The following is a 24,164-nucleotide window of genomic DNA, read 5'->3' as shown; positions in this document are numbered from 1 at the left end:
AGGCCCCCAGTTATCAACATCATGTGGCCTCGCAGGATGCCTGATGTGAGTGAAACTGCCTTTTTTTTTTTAAATTACAGACCAATTCCTCCTTGCTCACAGGACTATCTAAACTAGTATCTTTTTTTTTAAATTCAGGATTGTCAGGTATATTTCGACATTGATAAACGTAATTATTAATTAAGGGAAATCCTGGCTCAGTCCCAAAGACTTGTTAAAGGACACTTCCACCAGTCAGTGATGTGCACAAAAAGGAATTGGAAAGTCATAGAAAGTCAAGATGTTCATTTTGAAATCATATGAAGGCAAAAACACGGCAATATTTGAAGAGCAGCAAAGTGTTTATTAGGGTCTACATTGCCACTACAGTCAATTACTTAGATGTTAAGCAATATGGATACAACAAACATAATGGGAAAAGAGTTAACCATAGTGATGAAACACTTGTGAACTACCAAACCTCATAATAACTATCTCTCGTGTCAGACTTTCAACTACAAATGCTGTATCAACAATCATATATAACATATATATTTTAGCATTATAGTATTTTGACCTTTGGTCAAAAAGACAGCGGATATTGTCTTAACATTGAAAATGACAGTATCAGCATTGTGTGGAGAAAAATCATTCACAGTAACATGGTCAGTTTATTTTTCTTCATTATGAATTACACTAGAATGAAGGATAAGTGACATGTTGAATGTTAATGCTGTCTGTAATTACAGCAAATAGTGTTCACTACAACAAGAAGCACCACTGTATTCGTTTGCTTCCATTTCCCAAAAATGAAGTGGCCCCTAACACTAAAACACCCCAAGCTTTGTGTGTTTATTCTGTGTCTGAAGAAAAATATAAAGCACTGTGCTTTATATCTCTTCTGTGTCATGTTTACAAAAGCATTGGTACATTCAATTAATTTTATTCTGCTAAGGTAGCAATTATCTGTTAGTTTTTGCATAACGGACATTCTTACATCAAGAATACTGAACCATTACTGTCCTAGCAGATTCAATCTAGGTAAACGGTTATTAAATAACTATGATCTGTCCTTTTGGACACAATAGTACAGTAAAATCCCAAATGCAATGCATAGAATTCAGACTAAAGTATGAGAACAAGTGACTTACTGTCCCAGACATTGGCATTATTGTTACATGAAGAAAATACCCAAATAATCCCCCAATAATGTCTCATCACATTTAAGAGCACCAAGGGCATTTTTTAAAGAATACATTTGAAAAGAGCAGAACAGACACTCAGTTTTAGAATAAAATTGGCTTAGGGGAAAACAAATGTCAATATTACTAAAATTGTAGCTAATCTATAGGCAGAGTTATGTAAATACAATTCTAGACATTAACATTACTATAAAAACCTTTTCTGACCAAATCATTCAAAGAATTTAACAGAATACCCTGATATACGATCTAATGTATTCTGTTGACTTTTGGTGCTTTTCCTCTCTTATACAGTATATCTGTTAATAATTTATAATAATGCTACATAAAACAGAAGGACAAGCTTTCAAATAAAAAAACGTCTCTACCATCACATCAAACTTGCTAAATCATACCATAGATACATGCTAGAAACAGTAAATCCCCTTCTAATAAACCTACAGTTGCACTAAGTCTCTAATGTTCTGACTCTTCTTCTGTTCCTCATCTTTCATCTGCAAACATCTTGCTATAAATGTGGAATTTCTTCAAAGGATTCTTGTCCCACCAAAAACCATCAAAGCACTTAACAACACAGTGCTGTTTGCACTAAAACTCTGACAGCATGATATGCAATGACATATCATGTCTAATCACTTCCTTTTTTAAATTTTAGGGGGAAAAAAATATACACACACATTTCTGGAGTGTTGTCCAGCCCGCTGGACACTTTGTCAATTTGTAAGCGACATAATACACAAAGAGAAATCGGAATTGTAAATGTCAACATCTTTTGGATTAGTGCTGTTTTAGGGCACTCTACATGCTAAGTGTGCCACATTGGTCCACTTTGTGCCTTCTTGTTGGACTCTAATGACATGATTCAGAGATGGTCCCCAATACTCTCAGATCAGATCCTGGGCTAGGTTACGAATGACGCACAGAGCTCCAAGGTCAAAGCCACAGATGCTCAGTACACCCTTATCTTCTGTGTCTGCGATGGCGTGTCCAATGGATGTCAGCCCACACATCACCAGTTTGGAATTGACTCCTGATATCTGTTGAGAATATGCACATAAAAAACATTTTATTTTGAAATCTCTTTAGCAACAAGCGTGCTTAAAATTACTTGAAAACTGGCCCTTTGTCAGATACAGAGGAGACGATCCTCTGAATTATAACTGGAAAAACACTAATGTGGAATAAACATTTTTTAGTTTCCTTAATATCTTGAAGAGGACATTTCAAACAGAGCAGATGACAATGTTTGAAGTTTTTCAGGTGACAGAAATCCCAATTCTAAGATTCAGCTCAGCCACTGTCATATTATGACAGAACATTAATTGTGTCTAATGATACGCAGATATATACATACACATATAGTAATAAAATGTGTATTGGTCAATCTGGAAACTGAGAGTCCAGATATTTCATATTTATTTATTTATCTTTGCAAAATTTGCACTAACTTCCACATCAATGTTACCTGATTTATATTGTTTGATGTACTGTTGTTTTGTTATGTGTGTAAGGCGCCTTTAAATAAAATGTATTATTATTATTATTATATCAACATCAATGTAAATCTGAAAAAGGAACCTCATCCCATTTGTCTGATTGTCTGTGTCCATCAAACTGCAAATTAATTTTACCTTTTTAAAAAACAATCGTTATCTGAAAGGATTTTATTCGATTAAGTCTCCCTCCCTTAGCACACATTAATGAATAAATGAATATACCTGTCTGTGCTTCTTTAGAGACTCCACCGGGCTGGCAGTGAACGTCCACAGCGGGTTGTTGGTTAGAATGATAAACACATCTATAGCTTTCCCGTTCTCTGTGGCCCATGTGATGGGAAGAGTGCAGTCTGTGCTCCCACTCGGGATCTGGAACATACGGTATGGTGGAAAGGTAAGCATTCAAGAGCAAGATGTTTTCAGCGTCAATGGTTAATTAAGCCAATGGTTAATTAAGCCAATGGTTCGTCTGCTACTGGACTGACTTCTAATTGTTTGACAATTTGTAACTTATATTTTGTAGTTTCAAATGGTTATAAAACATCTGTGAGTAACTGTAATTAATTTCTTACTGCTTGATGCTGTTACACATCTTACCTTCACGAGCTCCACTGTTGCTTGTGCGAGAGTCATGTCAGCAGAAATAGAGCATGGAACCGCAAACCCTTCGGAGTAGGCTAGCACATGTGTGTCTGCCTCTGTCCTCGCAAAAATCTGTGGCAGTCACATATATCAAAAGAAAAACATGACATCACAGGGAAAGAATACCTCTCACATACAAACACACACCTGCTGCAGAAGGACTACACATGATTTAAATATTCTACCTCATTACAGTTTTCTTGCCAAAAGGAGAGAATAATCATTTGGTGTCTCTTAGCTAATCACTCCTGAAGGGCCTGTGGACTACCAACATCGCACTGTGGAAGGAATTTTGCAGGAATCCAGTATGTGTCAACAGACCAATTCCTTGACCGAGGCTTCCTCCAAAGATGGGGCGGCCTGAGCCCTGCTTACATACGCAGCTGTTCCAACTGAAACAACAATTAACCAGACAGTCGGCTCGCTCCAGTATTGTCTTACCATGGCAATTGCTGCGGCGGCTACGGCGGTGCTGATCGACGTTCCTGGGACAATGCTGCTCAGCGATGTGCTCACATCCACCGCCACCACAAAGCGTTTACGGACAGGATCCACATTCTGGGTGACAAAACAGCAACAGAACAAGAGTTTATTTGTGTTAGCTGATGCTATCAGCTGCTGTCTTCTGATGACCTGTCACAGGTTATGAAAATAAATAGAACTTACCATAAAACTCTTGTAAAAAGCACAGTCCATGGCTTTGATGATGCTGCTGTCTGGTTCCCATTTTGTTTTACCCTGATAGCCTTGGCCTCTTTTGTAGTTTTCAGAAGATAAGAGTATGTGGAAAGGGTGGAGCTTTGCCTGGTGATTTATAGACAGAAATTAAATACTTGAATAACAACTGACTGATAAAAAACTAAAAACAACTGTTAATTAATAAGGAAAAACTATGGATCATACCTTCTTTAGTGCCGACTCACTCTGGATTCTGTCGCATACAGTTTGCGTTTCTGAAGTCCCTGGTTCAAGAACTTTATTTGCCGTCATCTTACCTAAGATCTTTAGCACTGACTGGAGAGGCATTTCCTTCAGCAACGCTCTCCATACCTCAAAACATAAACACACATCCCCTCATCAGACTTATGGAAAGCTGGACATGCAATTACATACAATCCAGTGTAATTTTAAGATTCATTTATCGTCAGTAACTGTAACTGTATGTAGGTAGAATCCATCAAATCCCAACACTGAACGATGATTTTACAAAACAACACACAAACACTCACCAGTTTGGACTTCAGGTGGTCTGTCAGTAGCTGCTCCCTCTCCAGTTTGTGTTCCTCTATTAAATTGACAACCTCCGTTTCATCACAACTGTGCTTGACCTTCTCCACCACTTCAAGATATGAAAGCACTTTGGCGACCTCCTCTGAGTTCTCTTTATCTGCGTAACAAACCTGGACCTCTTTCCATCCTTTAGTTACATATTTGCTGATCAAGGCAATTGCTGAAAACAAAAAGAAAAAGGGCCATCAGTGTCTTACTTAAGTTGTCTTTTTTTCAGCCACCCAAAAAAGTAAAAGAACCCCCCCCCCCCCCCAAAAAAAAACAAACAAATCATGATGAACCATGTTAAAATCTGCATTTTACAGATTATATTTCAGGAAAGGTTGTTTACAAGTGTACACGGTCAGACTCAGATACACCTTTTGACACCAGTAGCAATTCATTTCATCCAAATGTATGCCCACTTGTTGATGTTAAGGTCTGTAGTGTTGCTGTTGTGTTGTCAGTGTTTGTGATATTTTCCTTCAGAGGTTTTTTTTATCATCATAACATTTAAGGCATTTTTCCTTCCCACATATAATAACTTGCTGTATGTGCACTACTGAGCAACAAACCTCTATTAAAGCTGACAAATACGGCTAATTGGTAGTCAGCTTAACTGCCTTTCTAATTTATAGATATTACTACCTGTGTTGTTGATGCAGCAGTAACAAATACTGCACAACTATGTAATATGGCATGGGAAAAAATCTCTAAAAATATAAGGACAAATAAGTAGTCATAGCCATTAATAATGCATCTCCACCAGTGGCATAAGATATTTAAAAGCACCATTTACAAACTCCACATGCAGTATTTTGCCTTCATGTGTATAAAGTGGGTTTGTGTAAACTCACCTTCACGAGCTGGTTTGGTGTGGGAGAGCCTGAGTAGATCTTGGTGTGACCACCCCTCTCTCTGTTTACATCTGGTCACGGCCGCAGCCAGACTCATGGCATCTTGGTCATTGTACCAGTCAGACACTGCTTTTCTCAGGGCACGTCCCCAAATCCCGCACTTCATGCCCTCCTTCAGTTCCTTCTTGTACTGGATGAAAGAAAAGAGATGGACGGGGTCCCGACAAACTTCCTTCAGGGCTTTGAACGCCGCCTGTCTGGTCTTCAGCTCAGAGTGCTGGGAGCACAGAGCCAGGGCAAAAAAGGAGGGCCCGAGTCTGACAGCTCGCTCATCTTTCGCAAATCGTTTTATCTCTTCCACCACCTCGGCACCTTGGCCCTCCTGAAGCAGGGAGAGCAGGGTTTCAGCGTTGTCCATGCTGACACGACCCTCCTCTCTGGCAGTGTACATGTCTCCCTCCAAGCCATAGCAGAGGAAGCGGCACAGTCTTGACCTGTCGCCGATCTCCCATTGACAACCAACACCTGTTGAGTTTAGGGTGTGGTTGCTCGAAAATGTTTGAGTACTTATTGATGGCTCCATTGTCACACTGAAGAAGGCCTGAAACAGTAAATGGCATTTTTTTTTAAATCACTGACTTGAGTGCCTTAAAGATGCTCAAATAAGGAGCCTTTTAACTTTGTGACACATGAGATGAAACTGGCACTAATCACAGTAAGAAGTGAACTAGTTTAAAGTACAGATCTCAGATTTAACAGAGTGCCAGAGTTAATTTCGCATTCCTGATGGGGGTGTGGGATTGGTTTAAGCAGCACTGAAACTGCAGACCATGCAACTTTGCAAAGCCCCAACATTACCAAAACCCAGTGAACAGACTGAGCCCCAGCACACTGCTGCTGAGATCAATGGCCAACTAGAAAGCTTCCATGAACACAAGATAAAGCTGATTTAACTTAGCTGGTAATATTAAATACTCATTGCCTCAATGCACTGACAGAAATAGCTTAAAGCCGATTAAAGGACATGATGATACACACAAGACAGATACACATCACACCGCTGTTAATAGAGGGTGGTGTAAAACTTTAGCAAACGTAATGTTAACCTTAACTGACAATGTTACCGGTTGTCAGTCTGGACAACGCTAAGTTAGTTGACATTAACTTAGCCAACTGGCATTGTCAACATTGTTAAATATGTATCTAGTTAATAATAATATAAATATAATAATTACATACACTTCTACCAGTTCTCAAGTCTAGCTAAATGGTAATGTTGGCCACCGGGTCCTCTCTGACCACAAACTACAGCCCCACATCCGAGATTTTCCCAGCTGGACACCGGACAGCTAAGCTAGGAGGCTTAATGGAGCTCGCCTGGGCTGGGCTGCTGGCGACGTAGCTACGCCAACTCTAACTTAATGGCGTTAGTTTGGCTAGAAACATGTATGGATGTGTGATATATGCTGACGAAAACATTTCACTCAACAATTACATGACATATATTAGTACAAACTTACCACAGTATGTGTGTGCAAAGGTCTCAAGTTTTTGATGTAGCCAGACGCGAAAAGGCCTCGCCTCTGACGGAGTGAGGGGCGGGGCCGCGATGGATGCTGGGATGAAGAGTACCATCCATACATCCATCCATCATACTCTCTCTCTCTCTCTCTCTCTCTCTCTCTCTCTCTCTCTCTCTCTCTCTCTCTCTCTCTCTCTCTCTCTCTCTCTCTCTCTCTCTCTCTGGTGGTAGTAATTGTGCAGTGTATACACCCAGCAAGATAATTTCAAGTGAATTGTCAATTGTCACTTTCTCTGCTTGACACCCAAATTATCTGGTGGTCACAGGCAGTCAGGATTAGCCTATAGCCTACATTTGGTATATTTTTGGCCCATATGTATCCCCTCTACCCTCTCTCATCTGCTACATACCCATTCTGTACCCACAATGTGTTTGTTTCTCCCTCCATGCCTTCCTACATTTTTATTTTATCCCTTCTTCCTTTTTAATGCAGTCCGTTTATTTAACCCACTAGGCCACAGAATGTGGAGAGAAGCATAAATGAGAAGAAGTTAATAGTTATATTAACTATTTACTCAGTGTTGTTGAAGTCTGAATACTGGATATGGCCCACTGACATAGCCCTCCTGTAGATGTAATTTCCATTTTCACAGAATACATGTTGACATGGAAAGAATGAATTAATGCATAATGCACTAATGGAGGCTGAATTCCTATAGCTGCTTTGATTTCACGTGCATCTGTATGCACTCTCATGCTCTCAGGACACTTGAATAAAGCAGTCATCATTAATTTGCTTTTAAAACACAGGTCAAAATGTCTACTGTAAACAAGGCATATGATACTAAAATGAATTACTTTGGTCATGAGCTGAAATTGTTTGTCAAAACTCAACACTGGCCCACTGAATACTCTAAAACCCATTTTCATATTTGTTCTTTTTTTCTTTAAATGCCTTATTTAAAAATAGGCATCTGTTGCACAAATTTGACCTGGTTATAATTATAGGTTGCCCCCACCCCGCCCGCAAATACACACACACACACACACACACACACACACACACACACACACACACACACACACACACACACACACACACACACACACACACACACACACACACACACGCATGTGATGAAACATTACATGGACTTACAGTTATTTAATAAAAACTCACTCTAACCATAAGCCTAACCTAACCCTAACCATTAACCACTGACCCGAAAATGAGCTTTTTCTGTATTGGGGACACAGCATTTGTCCTCAATTGGACAAGCCATCCCCAAATAAATGGTGTATGTCCCCAAAAGTAGACACACACATACACAGACACATATAGGGCTTTCTCATGCTTTATTTCTCACATCTCACCACACACCTGGTACAGCATGCATACAGATGCCTACATACATAAACAAACACACACACAGACACACAGACACACAGACACACACACACACACACACACACACACACACACACACACACACACACACACACACACACACACACACACACACACACACACACACACACACACACACACACACACACACACACCATGCTCAGAGATGATACTTGTTGTGTATATAAGGTCAATTTTGAACCATAACACTACAATGTTTGTCTCACCTATACGATGTTATAGGAGAGACAAAACCTATCATTTTTCCGGTGAGTGTCAGTGTCACATAAGAAGTGAAGAACAATTAGGGAGTTAATCAGTAATCACCTAACCAACACACAATCCAGGTTATAATAAATATTATTATAACAAAATATATTTCTCACTGGTACACCCTTCCTGTATAACCTCTCTGCCAGTTAATCAATATGAGCACTAGGTGGCAGTAGAAGACAAACTGTAGGAACATGGGATTCATGTTATTACATGCATGCAAGACTGGATAGTGGTTTTGTTCAGTTTTTGCAATAATTTAACCATCAGACTTTAACACAAAATAAGGATCATGAGGCATACATACATGACAAGACCATCAAAAGTGCAAATTCATAACATATATAACAGTCCTGCAGTCGTACATTTAACTTGTGTAGAATCATATATATTAAAGTTTACGTTCAAGACTTTGGCTGTGTCAGCCAGCAGCGTCACAGTTTTACTTTTGTCAATGTCCAGTGTTCACCATGCACCAGATGGTACCGCCTGCAGTATGTTATGTCCATTGCACTGGCCCAGTTTCTAGTTTTTAAACATCATGTGGCTAGGGTGACATTTTGAGGTAAGGGAAAGAGCCTGCACAGTGTCTGTCAACAGCTGCTCCTGAGCCTTTGGCAACACTTCCCACCATCAACATGCACGGTGTCAGTCCTTGTGCAAGAGATACGGTTCATTCTACAGGCTGATTGGTTTAGAATCATGCTGTATTCGATCTCCAGTGTTCCTTATCTTCAAGGCCTTTCGGTGCTTCCTAAGTTCTCTCTGCTTAGGAGCAGCATCAAATAGGACTTTGTATTGTTCAGATTGAATGAAGCGTGGGAATGAGCCATTCTCCATTAGACTGTAGATTTTCTTTTGTGCCGCAACAAAACACGATGGACTTGGGTGTTGGAGATTCTGGCTGATGATATCTCTTGTGTGGAAATCTAAGTTTACCTGCAAAGATATGTAAAGCAATGCACAGTTAAATTAAATGAACATGGTGATTCAGTTCACACTCTTAATGTGCAGAACACACTGTACAGTATGTGCACCTGCACCTTTACCACAGATGGAAAATAACTATTTAAAACTCTGGTTGCTGTGGTTGATATATAGTAAATAATGCAGGTTGTGTGTTTTTGGTCTTAAATAAGGCTACTTGAACATTTTTCTAGAATATTACACTTGTTCTCATGCTTGTAATAAACATATGGAAAGTTTATGTGCAAACTAAATTATGTGATTTTTGATAATGTATATGTTTGTGTTTGAGTATATTTTGCAGCACAAACAATCTTTCTCATAGTGTATGTTTTACCTGTTTAGGGGATTCTGCCCTGATGAACTCCTCATAAATACGTGCCGCTCTCCTTGTCAGCTCCTGTGGACTGTCAAGGGTTTTGAACTCTTGACAGGCAAGCCAAAAGTCCAGGTTCTCCTCACAGAACTCTGACTTCAGAAAGTCCCGAAATGCTGTTCGTCCGCCTTTTACACAGGAGAATACAACTTTATTATAATGAAGACAGTCAACAACCACAATATTAGTTTTGTGTTGCTTTAAAGCAGCTGAAAATTACATTTCTGGGAAAGGACCATTTCAAGAGATTCTCCAAGCAGGCTTGTTTCATTTGTTGACTGTCTGCAGAGAGGGAAAAAAAGGAGGGGTATTTGGTTGTGTTCACATTTGAAAGAAGAACTAGGTGGCACAACATTAACATGCAGTATGATTAAAAAGAAGCACACCTGTTGAGTTTCCTCCATGCCAATGGACTGTGAATTAAGTTATGTATTTTGGATTTCCATGCATTATGTCTACAAGAGAGGACAAAAAAAAGGAATATTAAAACAATAACTTTCCCAGATGCATAAAACATAAAGACGTCACCGCATTACAAATGATACTGTACTTACATTCTGTTTGTGTCTTCAAGGTCCAGAGGTGTTGTTTTACAGAACCGATTCATTGTTACATTTGAATTACACTACCTCTTCTGTGATTTATTATTTCTTGATATTTATCATTATGCATGCTGCTGCTAAGTCTGCAGAAGAATCCTTTTAAGAGTTCCTATACATTCTCAACCTCACAGCTTCAGCACTGGAGCCTGACTGACTTATCTCACAGCTGAGGGTCAAAACCATGTGTGGAATCCAACTGTGATGTCAAGACACCATTCTTATCCTTTGCCGGAGGTATCTGCACTTTTTTTCCCCTTGTGTCTTGCTATTTTTAACCTCTGTTGGCCTGATTGTTACATAATTAGAAAGAGCGGCATGAATTCTGAGTGCGTCAAACCTTGTGCTCTTCCTCTTCTTTAATTATAGAACAAAACTTTGCTGTGTATCTCAACCACTATCACATTCTCCACAGTTAAATGCATTACAAGGCCTGCTGAAAGTCATCCAGTCTCTACGTCATTAAACTCACTATTCAAGTCTGTGCCATTCTTAGTCACAGGTCAGGTAGTCACAAGTTCTCTCCTCTTTTTTTATGCTGTTCCCCCTAAGTGACCTTCAAAGACTCTCAATTACCTACTGGCTTTTCTTTTATTTTTGGGGGAATCACTTTCTTTAAGTTAACACCATTTTATACACTTTCTTTAATTATTCTTAAGCATTTGTATGCAAGCCTATGTATGCAAGTGATATTAATTTATTTAGATTATTGAGAAAAGTGTGTTCGTGTCAATTTCCTGGCAGAGGGAAGTGAAATGATTGCGTGTGAAACTTCATATACAGTAAAAGATGTTTTCTTTATAGTTTTCTGGAACTAGTCAGTATCAGCAGTAAACTGGGTGAATTCACATTGCTTGTCACAATCTATGAGTTTAAAGGCCCCAAAATGTGATTAAATCATTTACATAGCAGGTACAGTAAATATATAATTTGAATTTTTATCTTTGAATGTTTGTTCAATTATATATTTGAAATGATATACTGTAATAACATGCTTACAAGCATTACAGTTAGGTTGGTGGAGTGAATACTTTGAGTCATAGCAGGTTATAAGATGTTTTGAATTTGGTGGTAAGGCGACAGTTATGCAGTTATACATATTGTACCTTAAACCTGAATAGTTGAAAAGAAAAAGAAAAAAAAACATCTATAAAATGGATCAATAAAGTATCTATCTATCTATCTATCTATTGAACAGACATAAGCACAATTATGGGAATTATATTTTCTTGTTGGCCAGGGCAAGTACTCCTGATGTAAATCACAAATCTAAAGTATCTCTTTTCAAGTTAGAGCAGCAGCTCTTAAGCAGATTACCAAAAAATTGGCTGAAATTTAAGAGCAGCAATAACAAGACTAAGAGTCTGCAGCCACGCCAACAGCTGTGTGAAGCTGTACTTATTAATCACAGTGATGCTTTGAGTTAATTGCTAACATTAACGTACTAACATTCTCACGGCAAAAATGTTTCATAATTGACAAATGATGATCTTTATTCTCAGGATCTCTGGTCTCTTGCTTCCCTTGTGCGTAAGGTTTCCTTGTCTCTCTTCCCCCTGTGTGTGTGAATGGTGTGACGTACGCTTTGCCCCGTGTGCTGTACAGGTTGTAAAGGCCCTTTAGGCAAATGTATCATTTGTGATATCAGGTGATATACATAAAATTGACTTGACTTGACTTGAATGATAATGCTAATTAGCACTAAACACAAAGTAAAATTGAGGCTGATGGTAATGGCAGTAGTTTTGCAGGTATTTGGTCATGAACCTAAATATTGGACAATTTAAAAGTTTGACCTGATGATGGTGTTGCATGAAAAGTAAGAGGATCACCAAAGTTATTAGGATTCATCCTCTGGGGAACATGAACATGAACTGACCAAAACCAGGCATCCAATTATAAGTGAATATCTTGTAATTTTTAGTTAATGATCGTCTGTGTAAGAGACTGACAATGACTTGTAATTTTCTGGCCCCAAAAGATATTCAAGCTCATCTGTCACTTTGTTCTGACATGTTTAACCATTCAGTAGTGTGACAAAAATGTACAGGGCTGTTCTTTTAATAGACTGTCACAGTTAAATATAAAACATAATTGAAGGAATGTGTGCCCTGAAGCATATGGAATGTGAAAATGAACAAGACGTCATTGTAAATGCGATACTACAAACATCACATACACCAAAACAAAAACCAGTACAGACAAGATCTGACTTGCCAATGAAATAAGGATGCGATGATGCGTGTGAATTAGCATGTAGTTTGCAAGACTGGAATGGGCTGTGTTCAACAGGAAGTAGCTGTGATAGAGTAACCTCCACCTTCAAAGACATCCAAAGTGCACTGTAATGTTCTCATAGTTGAACCTTTTACAGTAAGACAAAGTGATGAAATGAAAGAAGTGAGAGCACTAGGGACACTCTGGCCTTAAGAACTATACCCACTTAGACATTATTAATGAAGTAACCATGCACACATTAGAGCCTCATTTACTTCTAATCCGTCCTCAAAGTGTGATCTGGTAGATTAACAAAGAGTTAGTTAAACACTGACATTAGTGGTTAGGCTTATGTTGTAATATGAATATGTACAGACAGTATATACGGAGTGTGTGAAATGTTGCTTTTTAAGATTACACAACAGATTGAGCCAAAATATAAATCATGATTTCAAGATGCCTCTCTTACATCAATACATATATACATCTTAAGATGCATTTGAATATAAAAATACATTTTTTGAAAAAAACTGAAACTGATACCATAGTTTCACCTGATTATCTAAAGACTATAACCCTTTTATAAAATAAGTTACCTGAGAAAAGTGGAACAGCATCGTAAAACCTCTCAAATCATTATACCCACTTTTATTAAAAAACATGATATAAAAACTAAGAATGGAACCACATGACTTAATATGGATGTTTGTTTTGTAGCGCACATTATAAGGTCATTGTGAGGAAGTAGAGCAAAACACTAAAACTAGGTTACATTACCTTTACCATTACCAACATAAAACCAGTGTAATCACACCTATTTAGGTCACTTGTAACCAGAATATACAAACAGCCTACTCCTGATTAAGACATAATGGTAAAACTAAGAGTGAGATAGCATCATTTTGGTTCATCGCCATCATTACTGTAAACATTAGTATTGGATGATACAAACAAACAACCCAGTCAAATTTTATAACAAATAAATGTGTAAAATAAGAAATAATATAACCCCTATATACAGTACCAGTCAAAAGTTTGGACACACTTTCCCATTCACATCAATGAGAGAGTGTGTCCAAACTTTTGACTGAACCTGTATCCTGCAGATATAAATGTAGAGCCTAGATTTGCATGATAGGCCTTAAACTTTGCGGCCATTGAGGTATACCTTTGATCACACATTGGTTTTACATAATGCAGCTCTCACAGCTGAAACCAAGAGTGAAAAAAGTTTCTCAACTCACATTGCGGTGGTTAACACACAGATTTCTTATTGGACTTAAAGTGTTAACGGCCTTAATAAACATATATTCAAGTGCGTTATTCCGATGTGCTGTAGATTCTGTTCATATTCCAAAGAACTACATGTTGGGTGGACCAGACTTCTTGAGTGTCCAGGCTGTTTTCCTGTCTTTCTACTGATTCACGCTGGGATATATTTGATACGATTAGAGAGATAATCATAACCTTGATAACCATGTTCATATGTGATATATTAAATGCTGATTTTCACACAGCATTTAATATATATGATATGAACTTGGTTAAACAAGGTTAAACAACCTTATTCTGCTTATTAGGCTTTAAAGTTTCCATGTAGTCTGTCCTACTTTAACTCTAAACAGAAAATGAAAATATGAAAAAAGTACTTCTGGGGTTTTTTTTTATGTATGTGGGGCTGTGTGAACTCAGTTGTCCTTCCTCTTGCTTCTGTAAAAAAAAAACCCAACCCTCTGATACATTTTGTCATTAAGCAGTTAATGTCCTCAAAGACAAGAATTTACTCTGACAGATTTCATTTTATTGATCTAACTGGTCATGCCATAGATATAAATGTTTTTATCGTAATGTTTGACTGAAAAAGATTTTTATCTGATGAAAAATGTCCACCTTGGAACATGTTTCACCTGCCTCTGAAATAGATCTGAAACAAAGCGTCCCTTGTTGAACTGGTTGAGCAACATCACACAGTAATCCAGTGACCTCCTGTATACAGCTCATGTGGTTTAAAAGGGTTGACTTCTGTCTCATGACCGATGTGGCAACACAACCTATGGGTTTAAAAATGTCTTACTCTAAATGACTGAGGAGTATATCTAGTAGAGTGGATATCCCCAAAGTTTTACAACAGTGATGCATTGCGTGACATTATGAATATCCTGCTTCTTAGATGTGACCTCTTTTTTTTCTTTTTCTTTTTTATAGCTTGTCGTCGTCACAACATTAATAATGAATATATAACTACTATTAAACAGAGCAGTGCAAATAAGGACACGATGACTACTCAGGCAGTGATCTATGTACTTTAGTTTAACCCTCAGCTGCAACTCTGTGAAAACATTTAACCTGTGTGAAAAATAAAAATGATATTCTCATCCTGCTGAAAACTCTTTTGGCATAAATAATGTGGTGCCTTTATACTGACAGTTTGCTGTCCACTACCCCGTGTGTGTGCATTTGTGTAAATGTCCTCATGCAGACACGATGCAAAAGTGAGATTAAAAGAGGATGTGGTGGAGCAGTTAGGTATTAATACTTCCTCCAAAATGATTGTAACCTTTACTAAAGTGATACCTGTTGAATTCCCACAGGGAGGCTTCCTTTTTGGTGCGTCTTTGTGATATACTATGAATGCAGTTTCAATTGTAAAGCTTTCCGCAGCATTAAACATTTCTGAGGAACTTGTCAAACTGCTACAGTGATAAACGGAAGACTGAATGGTAAAGCAAGGGCTGAATGAATCAGAGAATGGTTGAAACATATTTGAAGGCATAAGAGGCCAATGACACATGTAAGGCTGATGTGAGAGCAGATGCTGTGTAGGTGGGAGCATCCTGTCTTATTCATGTAGCCCATTCTGAAGTATTAAAAAGGGTTTCTATAGAATACACTAAAATCCCCACAAATCCAATGTTTTGGTTTTATAAATATAAGATGGACACATAGTTTCATACATGTGAAGTACTATATTGTAGAGTGAATGACTGTCGGACACCATGCTGCTGTTAGACGTTTCTACACTCACCAAACCCATGTGGTAAATGCTCAAACTGTGAGTAAGTATCTGAATGAGCCAAAAAATGAATGAATGAATGGATCTGTGACTAAGTCGCTTCCTGTGCATTCTTAAAGTGATATCTAAAGATGCATATGAACCTGACCTCATATGTGCCTGTCTGGCTGGCAAGAACAGATTTTAGTCATTATGTGACTCAACACAGCAAGTCACACCAAGATTTTCAAAGAAAATTCAATATTCTTTATTAAATATGTACAAATCCATTTAATATTCACATTCACAATTCACAACCTGTTGAATACAACACTTAGCTTATAAAAGATAATTATAGTTATAACATATAGATATTTCAGTGTGCACTGATGTCATAGCACTGATAGCACTGATGTCTGAACGTAAAAGAAGTTGAATGCTCATTAAAGACACATAAATCACATCTAAATGACATCTATTGCTTCAATGAGATAACATTAACTCAAAATGAAGTGCAAATGCAGGTACCAGCTCATGCAATTGCATCTTGGGCGGAGGGTGTTGTTGCACTACATAGACTTCCTGGCGTCTCTCACAGAAAGTCCCCAGCATTTTCACTCCATTAACTGTGGCATGTCTAAGAAGCTTTTTGCTTAACAAGTGCTTTCACAGCAGCTTCTGTTGATTAATGCACAACTGCAGCCATTTTTCACCTGGAACCATCATTTTCTACTAGTTGAAAACTAGTTCTGAATAAACTCTCTTCAACAGCTTTTCCACAGAGCCAGTTACTTCTCTTAAATACAATCACACGAGCCATGACTTCTCCAGCTTAGAAGGACGGTCGGAATGTGTTGAAAATAACAGGTTTTGGTTGATTTTGGTGTTGAAGAATCACCACCGGTGGTCCCAAGACAAACAAACACAAAGATGCTGTCAGACAGCTTCTCTCAGATAACACAGCCTTGGGCTCAGCTTCACAGATCAGTCTCTACAGAAGCAATGTCACTGTTATCTGCTTTCTTTAAATCTTCCCTGATTCTGAAATAGAGTCCAGTAAGGCCCTGTAGATGTCAGACCTGAGGAAACGGGGGTAGGAGTCCCTCTCCATTAGTCCGTAGACGATCCCCTGGGCATCGTCAAAGCAAACTGTGCTGGGCTCCTTAATGTTCCGCCTGATCACGTCCCTGGTCTTGTGATCAATGTTGATCTGAAAGTAGAGGAAACATAATGTTGACCGGTAAATACTTCAACAGTACCAGGGATATTAATTTGCAACCTTTTCAACAGTTCACTGTGAACCTGTCATGACAAACTCTCTGCATACCTCTCTTGGAGCCTCAGCTTGAATGTAGAGTTTGAAGATCTTTTTGGCCCTGGCGGTCATCCTGAAGGAAGTCTTGATCTTCTTATAGTCTTCACATACCATCCAAAACTCAATGTTTTCATCACTGAACTCTGACTTCAAAAAGGCCTGGAATATCTTCATTCCGTCTAAACAGGTCGGTAAAAACAGCAGCAGTTAGCCAGTGTTGAGAAAGAGTATCAACTATTGGTAAATCTTCACATTGGGACTTGTGATCAACTTACATTTCGATGATAAAAGTCTCTCGAGTGATTGTGACCACTGGGACATCTCTTCGAAACAAAGCCTGTTAAAAAAGGGGTCCAACGTCACTAATGCATAAAATATGTCGAAATTATGTTTGGATGCTTTTTTCCATGAAACACTGTCAAACAACAGAGAGAGTTTTCTTTACTTACTCCTCAGTATTAGTGGCTTGAGACAATCTGCACTGCAACCGAGACTTCAGGTTTCCTCCCCTGGTTAACCAAACACACACAAACCAATAAGGATTACTTCACTTATTTTATACTAAAAAGTTGATCAGCAATAGCAGAAAATTGCAGGTGCTGTGCATTGGTTAAAATAAAATATTTACCTGTCTTTTCCCCTTTTCTTTTTGTCAGCATCCATATTTAAGTGCTGCAGCTCCCTTGGTCGTGATGTGGCTAGACTTGGCATGGCAGTGATACAGAAATATGGGTCTGAATGTATATATAGGACTGTATGTTGGGCTGCTCTTAGAGAATGGTGAGATCTTCGGCTGCCAGTGTGTCTGTTTGATGAGCCCGCTCAGTCTTATATACAGCAGACGTTAGCGTATAGCGTCACTGCATCATGCTGAACTAACCACAGAAAAAGAGGAAGTTGGGGATGACGCAAACTTGTGTCGACAACAGCTACAGCTGCCTGTCTGTACTGTACTGTACTCTAACTTGCATGATTACTTGTTTGGTGTGCAGTCTGAAGATGCAAATGGGGCAGTGGAAAGTTCAGCACCAGATAGGCAAATGCTGAGCTTTAGACTCTGTCCTATTTATCTTCATTCAGCTTTTGGAAACATTTTATGATAGATGCTGAGGCTATTTCAGCACTCCCACCGCCAAATGGAAGTTAAAAAAAAGAAGATTTTTCAAAAATCCTCTCAAGTTGCGGACACAGCTTTTTATGCAGTGAAAACATTTTCATGTGACTATCATGGGTCAGATAACCTAAAGTACAGATGACTGATTACATATTTGCAGAAGCAGTAGCTTCCCAATAGCAGCTATTCCTCTCATGTCATCATGACATCTGTTATGTAAAAATACTGAGTCTTATTTTTCAAAGAAGAACAACACATTCTTCTATTAACAAAGGAAACGTTGAATTTATTAGCAATAAAATACAACCTCGCTCAGTTCAGTGCACTCAGGGGTTTGCTACAGCTTTACTTGGTCAATTGTTTATTAATTACAAAATGTTAGCTATGTTAGCTAGTTAATTGACTTGAGGCACTAGATTGTAATTTTAGGAAATACACTTATTTGCTTTACATGCAATCACACATTATACGATTGATATCACTTTTAGGTTTGTACAGTACCAGTCAAAAGTTTGGACACACTTTCCCATTCACATCAATGAGGAAGTGTGTCCAAACTTTTGACTGGTACTGTATATTAAACATAAAGCTATAGGCAGCAGCCAGTTGGGTTAGCTTAGCATAAAGATAATTGGTGTAGAGGTGTATAGTAGGGCTGGGCGATTATGGCCAAATCTAATTCACGATTAATTGAACTTTTAACTTCGATTACGATTAATGAACGATTATCTCCACCCTTGATGAACAATTATGTATTTTCACAGTTTCTTTTGTTTTGTATTTTATACTGCCCTCACACGATATTTTGTGATATTTTCGCAAATGAGTATCTTTTGGGAGTGAAAATAATGATGTTTTAAGGTGTGACGCTGTGGTTAATGTCTAGTTTAGGCACAAAACCCACTTGATTAGAACAATGAAAAGATCATGGTTTGGGTTAAAATGATCACTGGAGACAAGTTTTCCTTTACTGTCATGGCAAATGTGAACACCACGATTAACTGACATGAGCAAGATTAAGTTGATTAGAGTTTCTAAATGTCGGATTAATTGCACAGCCCTGATAGTTGTATTTTGTTATCTCTGGACAGAAGCTAGCTTTTTTTCTTGTTTTATATTAAGTTTTATTTTATGTTTTATGTTCCAGTTTTTATGTTAAGCTAATTAACTAACTCTTGATAAGACAGTGAAAACAGCGTATTTCTCAAACTGAAGTATTCGCCTTAATTAATGAATTTACATAACTTCATCTGGTTATTGCTCTATAACTGACACTACTGAACCATTTCACTGACCTATAACTCTCACCATATCACTTTCTCAACTGTTACATTGGTTTGGCATTTGTCAAGTCATTGTCACTTGTGGCCACAGTGGCAGTTGTTGAGCAAGAGTTACATAGTCTCACTTTTAAGTTTATATGATGGCCCTCAAACGTCAAAGCTGTCGTCACCGATTTTGTCTGACACTGGGTGTTCTTAATGTTTTTGTTTGTTGTTCCAGCAACACCAATCATAAATGTTTCCATAAACTTCGTCTGTACTCTCACTCTGAGACACACTCTTTTGAATAGTGGTTGTCATATATAAACAATATATAATGTGCAATGGCTGAAAGCTTGAAAGTATTTCTTACTCCCTTGTATCTTCTTTTACATTTTACAGAAACAAAGTCTCAACTAATTAACATCACATCACATCAGAGGAAATATGGTGAGTCATAAGACAGGGGGATGACATGTAACAAAGGTCGCCCACTGAAACCAAACAAAGGACACTGTGGTTAAGTAGTATGTGTCTTGGACCACTACGCCCTCCCAGTGTTTCCATCTTATACATGATTGAAGTATATAAGGTAGAAAGCAATCTCAGTGTTGTATAAGTAAAATAATACAGTATATTTGTTGCTTTTACTGCAGAGGTCTTAAAACACCTTAAATTCTCCCTCAGTGTGGTGAGCTGTTTCACTGTTTCTCACCCTGGTCTTGCAGTAAATGTTTCCCCTCAGAGAGGTAATGCAGTTTAAGATTGTATCCAATTTCTGCTCCAAAGTGGACAGAAACTTTCAACAAAGGAAAGGTTATACTGGCTTCCTGGAAATCCCTCTTCAAGGTCCAGAGGAACATGATCAGTTATTTGTTTTGGTATGTTATAAATGGTTGAGGTGTGGTTCCTCCGTTTTATTTTAGTGTCTGTAAGCAATATGACATTAATCAGTACTCTCCAAGTAATTTTGGAGGAAATTCTTCCAGATCAGCAGTTGATAACTTTGTTTAAACAGTCAGTCAGGTGTCTGCTTTTCTTATTACTTTTGACCCTTAATCTGCTGTTGTTTTGTACTACTTTGTTGTCATTTCTCAATCTGCATTTACAACTGCAAAGTAATGTAACCTTGTCAAGTTATAATAGCAAAATGTTCACAGTGATGATTACATTTCTCACTCAATGTGGCAGCTTCTGACATCTGATTAAAATACTAAATAATCGAAAGCCAATAGCAAAAAACACAATTCAATACTAACTTTGGAGTAAATGCATGGGCTAAAACAAGTAAAGAAAGGAAACCGTTCTGTCGTTTGCTTGGTTAATAAGCTGCAACCTTGATAAATGCAGTGACAAATAAAATGTGAAAAGTCTGACCATTAAACAAACATAACCTCAAAACATAGTCAAAAAGATTATAATGAGCAACTCTTGGACTTGACGTGAGTACTGTTGTCACATTGTGTTTGTGTGCTTGACAGGAAATGTTTTGTGTTAGAACACAGCTGTTGATAGCTTGCTGTGGTGACATAAACCGTTATCGCAGACATTTTCTTTATCAGGTGCAACACCCATCTATGAATTTCCTCTGTCAACTGTTGTCACTCTGAGAACCATAACTTTGCTCACTTTCTGTCATTTCTGCATCTTATTCACTTCCTGCCAATAATATCCTGCAGTTTTACTGCTACACATTGCTTTGCTCCATACACAAGAATGTACATTAAACATGTGGTTTTTCAAGCAGAACTTTTTTTCTCTCCTTTTTTTAGGGTACCCAACAAACCTAACCCTTCTCCCTCAAAGATATGAATGCAGCCTAGGTTGTCTCAACTACAGGAAGTTGCGGTGAGCTGTCTGCAAAACACAGAACAGCTTCTGCCTACACCTCTTAAAATAAATCCCCTGTACATTCAGTAGTACCAACACAAACAGAACAAAATGTTTGTCTGACACTTACCTAGTAGTCACATGGAGAAACCACACTGTGCCTACTCCCACTTTCCAAACTCAAAAAACAAATCAAACACAGAGAGATCATACTGCAAAGAGAACAATGCCAATGTTGTAATTTATGCTTTGTGCCCTTAAGTCTTAAAGCCCCATCAATGTTTTCCTTGTGAGTTTACACTGTGTACTGGGGATCTATAATATGATATCTAAAAGTTAGTAGCTTGGGAACCCTGCTTTACTGTACTATTTTGTACTTGCATGAGTTTCATCTAAGCTTTGAAACTATGCACGACACAACCTACAATAACTTTCCTTGGATGGGAGATTTACATAAAGGACAATGAGCTCATTTCGGATTTTTCCATCACATCAGATTAAAAGTTTTGATTTGAATCCCCTCAGATACTTTTTCATGATGAATGAACTCATCTGACAACCTGAAACCAATTGAGCTGCCACTGAGAGTGCACCCCGCCTCCTCCCTCCCTCCTGTGTCTGGAATTTCAAGCAAGGTTAACTCCAGGCAGCATTGATTCATAAAGTTCCTATTCAGCTTATGCTACGTGCACAACAAACTTACTCAAACTGCAGTTGAGATGTTGCAAAAATACACAACATGAAGCTAAAGGAAGTTGCTTCAGGAGTGACTGCAGAGTGTGGCCATTGTTCCCTTTTCTTCTTGGTTACTTGAGTATCTTTGTGTAGAGAGTGATGTTGCTTGAAGGACTCTGTTGCCACCTGGTGTTTGTTTGACTAATGACTGTATTTACAGACTTCCAGATTATGTCAGAGAGGATTTGAATGATATTCAAAAGGGCCACACCCAAATTTCATTAAACTGAATGTATTTAGTTTCTGTTTTGATGATACATAAAATCAAGAAAATCAAACTTTAACAATTCACACAACACAAAAAGAGACAGATGTTTAACAATACACTCACATATTTATTTCCATGTGAAAGTTGAATTTGGTCGAGCATATTAGAATTTATATTTGCATTATCAATTAGTTAAAGTGTTGATAATACTTTACAATGTGGAATTCTTGGAGTGGGGCAGAGAAAAAACATAATCATAGAATAAGTATGTGCACAATATCTTAAAAGACAAAATTAATGAAATAAAGTATAATACAAGCTAAACAATCTCTTGAACTGCAACTGTCTACTGAATCACACAGGTTGAATAAAGCTATTTCTGATAAACTTAGGCCCTGGATTGTATCGCAGAGTCGGAGAGAAGACTTTTGCAAGCCTGTCTGGAAGGCTGTCAGTTTGAAAACAGTCACCTTGAATCGTTTCTCCTCAGGAGTCCCTGATAGATGTCAGATTTTAGGAACCGCGGGTAGCAATCCCTGGCCATCAGACTGTAGATGAGCTTCTGTGCTGTATCAAATGAAGTCAGGGTCGGCTGGGAGATGTTCTTTGTTATGTTTTCTCTGGTACCGCAATCTATATTGATCTGAAATCAAATGCCAGGGCTGTTTTACAGCAACTAAAGTAACACTAAAGTAACATTTAATACTTTTACTACCATAAAAGGCACAAATAAACAGCTTAACAGCAGCCACTATAGTACTACGAAATCAGATCAGTGACCCTCTTTAATGAATGTTATATTTACAGATGTTGTAACTCGAATCCCTAAAAAAACTTTTTTACAGCTCACAATTACCTGTCTCGGTGCTTCAGTTTGGACAAACTCTGAGTAGATCCTGTTGGCAGAGGAGATCATATCTGGGACCGTCTTGATTTTTTTGTACTCCTCACAGGCGAGCCAAAACAGTATGTTCTCCTCACTATACTCAGACTTCAGGAACTCCCGGAAAGCTATCTGTCCACCTAGAAGTCCCAGAAAGTAAGCAAGCAATAAGTGTATATACAACCTGAAAGAAAGAGGCAGTAGTTGAATTAAATATCAACTGTTACCCTGATTCCTTGCAATCAAAAGAGGCTCTCACCTTTGCAACCGAGGACTTTGTCCACGGACTCACTCCAAGTCTCAACATCCTCCAGTGGATCCTTGGGAAAGCAACACAATCTACCCTTGAAAAGAGCATCAAGATCTATCACTAGCCCAGTTATCTGTGAACTCCACATCACATACCCACTGAAAAACACACTGTGAGGTTGGATTATTAATCATTTACAGTATGCAAGGTGTTATGCTTGAAGATGCCCTGTAAACATTCAGTTTAATACAATCAGCACCTTAGAGCAACCTCTCATCAGTACAAGCACCTTGCACAAATAAATCCACGATGCAAAGTGAGACTTACAGTGAGTGAAAACCTCCTTGGTATTTTCCACATGGCTGCTGTAACCTGTTGCCTGCTGAAAATGGTAAAGGCCCAAGAATCAAATATGCAGTAACTCACTTTATCGCCATCTCCTCGTCCTCTACAAAGGGAGACAGAGATAAGATCCTGCCAGACTGAAGATGGGATTGTGATTGTTTGGAAATGAGGGAGTCAAGTGACTGAACAAATCAAAATGAGCTCGCCCCCTCCATCCCAACATGAATGGAATATATGGAAATCTCTATGCAAAGTGTTGTTGTTGGGAGAGACTGGGCATCCTTCCATATCTGTCGCACCTTAAGATGGAAGAGCTTGGCTGTGATTTAAATGGGCCTCACCACTAAAATAGTGTTTATCATCAATTTGGATGTGACAATATGAAGGTAGCAGGTGGTTTATGTCAGAGTACATGAAGGGAATT

General features: G+C 38.4%; 4 protein-coding genes across 4 annotated transcripts; all 4 read right to left on the bottom strand.

Moving 5' to 3' along the window:
• Positions 1 to 1,644: 1,644 nt before the first annotated feature.
• On the bottom strand, positions 1,645 to 7,088 carry ro60 (Ro60, Y RNA binding protein). The gene is made up of 9 exons (XM_062429176.1): positions 6,966 to 7,088; positions 5,446 to 6,046; positions 4,549 to 4,769; positions 4,223 to 4,369; positions 3,986 to 4,123; positions 3,761 to 3,877; positions 3,275 to 3,391; positions 2,900 to 3,046; positions 1,645 to 2,218 (listed from the first exon to the last, which is right to left on the bottom strand). Exons 1-9 carry the CDS (start codon positions 7,086 to 7,088, stop codon positions 2,066 to 2,068), a joined length of 1,764 nt encoding a protein of 587 aa, XP_062285160.1. The 3' UTR covers positions 1,645 to 2,065.
• A 2,238-nt stretch (positions 7,089 to 9,326) lies between these two features.
• Positions 9,327 to 10,597, bottom strand: LOC133990771 (regulator of G-protein signaling 5-like). Its single transcript, XM_062429175.1, has 5 exons — positions 10,545 to 10,597; positions 10,377 to 10,445; positions 10,211 to 10,272; positions 9,952 to 10,118; positions 9,327 to 9,587 (listed from the first exon to the last, which is right to left on the bottom strand). The coding sequence occupies exons 1-5, from the start codon at positions 10,595 to 10,597 to the stop codon at positions 9,327 to 9,329; spliced, it is 612 nt and encodes a 203-aa protein (XP_062285159.1).
• Positions 10,598 to 16,076: 5,479 nt separating this feature from the next.
• LOC133990333 (regulator of G-protein signaling 13-like) lies at positions 16,077 to 17,925 on the bottom strand. The gene is made up of 5 exons (XM_062428610.1): positions 17,742 to 17,925; positions 17,563 to 17,622; positions 17,389 to 17,450; positions 17,126 to 17,292; positions 16,077 to 17,008 (listed from the first exon to the last, which is right to left on the bottom strand). Exons 1-5 carry the CDS (start codon positions 17,822 to 17,824, stop codon positions 16,823 to 16,825), a joined length of 558 nt encoding a protein of 185 aa, XP_062284594.1. The 5' UTR covers positions 17,825 to 17,925; the 3' UTR covers positions 16,077 to 16,822.
• A 4,803-nt stretch (positions 17,926 to 22,728) lies between these two features.
• LOC133990332 (regulator of G-protein signaling 21-like) lies at positions 22,729 to 23,755 on the bottom strand. Its single transcript, XM_062428609.1, has 4 exons — positions 23,723 to 23,755; positions 23,405 to 23,489; positions 23,119 to 23,285; positions 22,729 to 22,905 (listed from the first exon to the last, which is right to left on the bottom strand). The coding sequence occupies exons 1-4, from the start codon at positions 23,753 to 23,755 to the stop codon at positions 22,729 to 22,731; spliced, it is 462 nt and encodes a 153-aa protein (XP_062284593.1).
• Between the last annotated feature and the right edge of the window lie 409 nt (positions 23,756 to 24,164).

The sequence above is a fragment of the Scomber scombrus genome, chromosome 11 (genome assembly GCF_963691925.1).
Source record: "Scomber scombrus chromosome 11, fScoSco1.1, whole genome shotgun sequence".
In the NCBI taxonomy this organism is placed as follows: Eukaryota; Metazoa; Chordata; class Actinopteri; order Scombriformes; family Scombridae; genus Scomber; species Scomber scombrus.
This window is presented reverse-complemented; position numbering and strand designations above follow the sequence as displayed.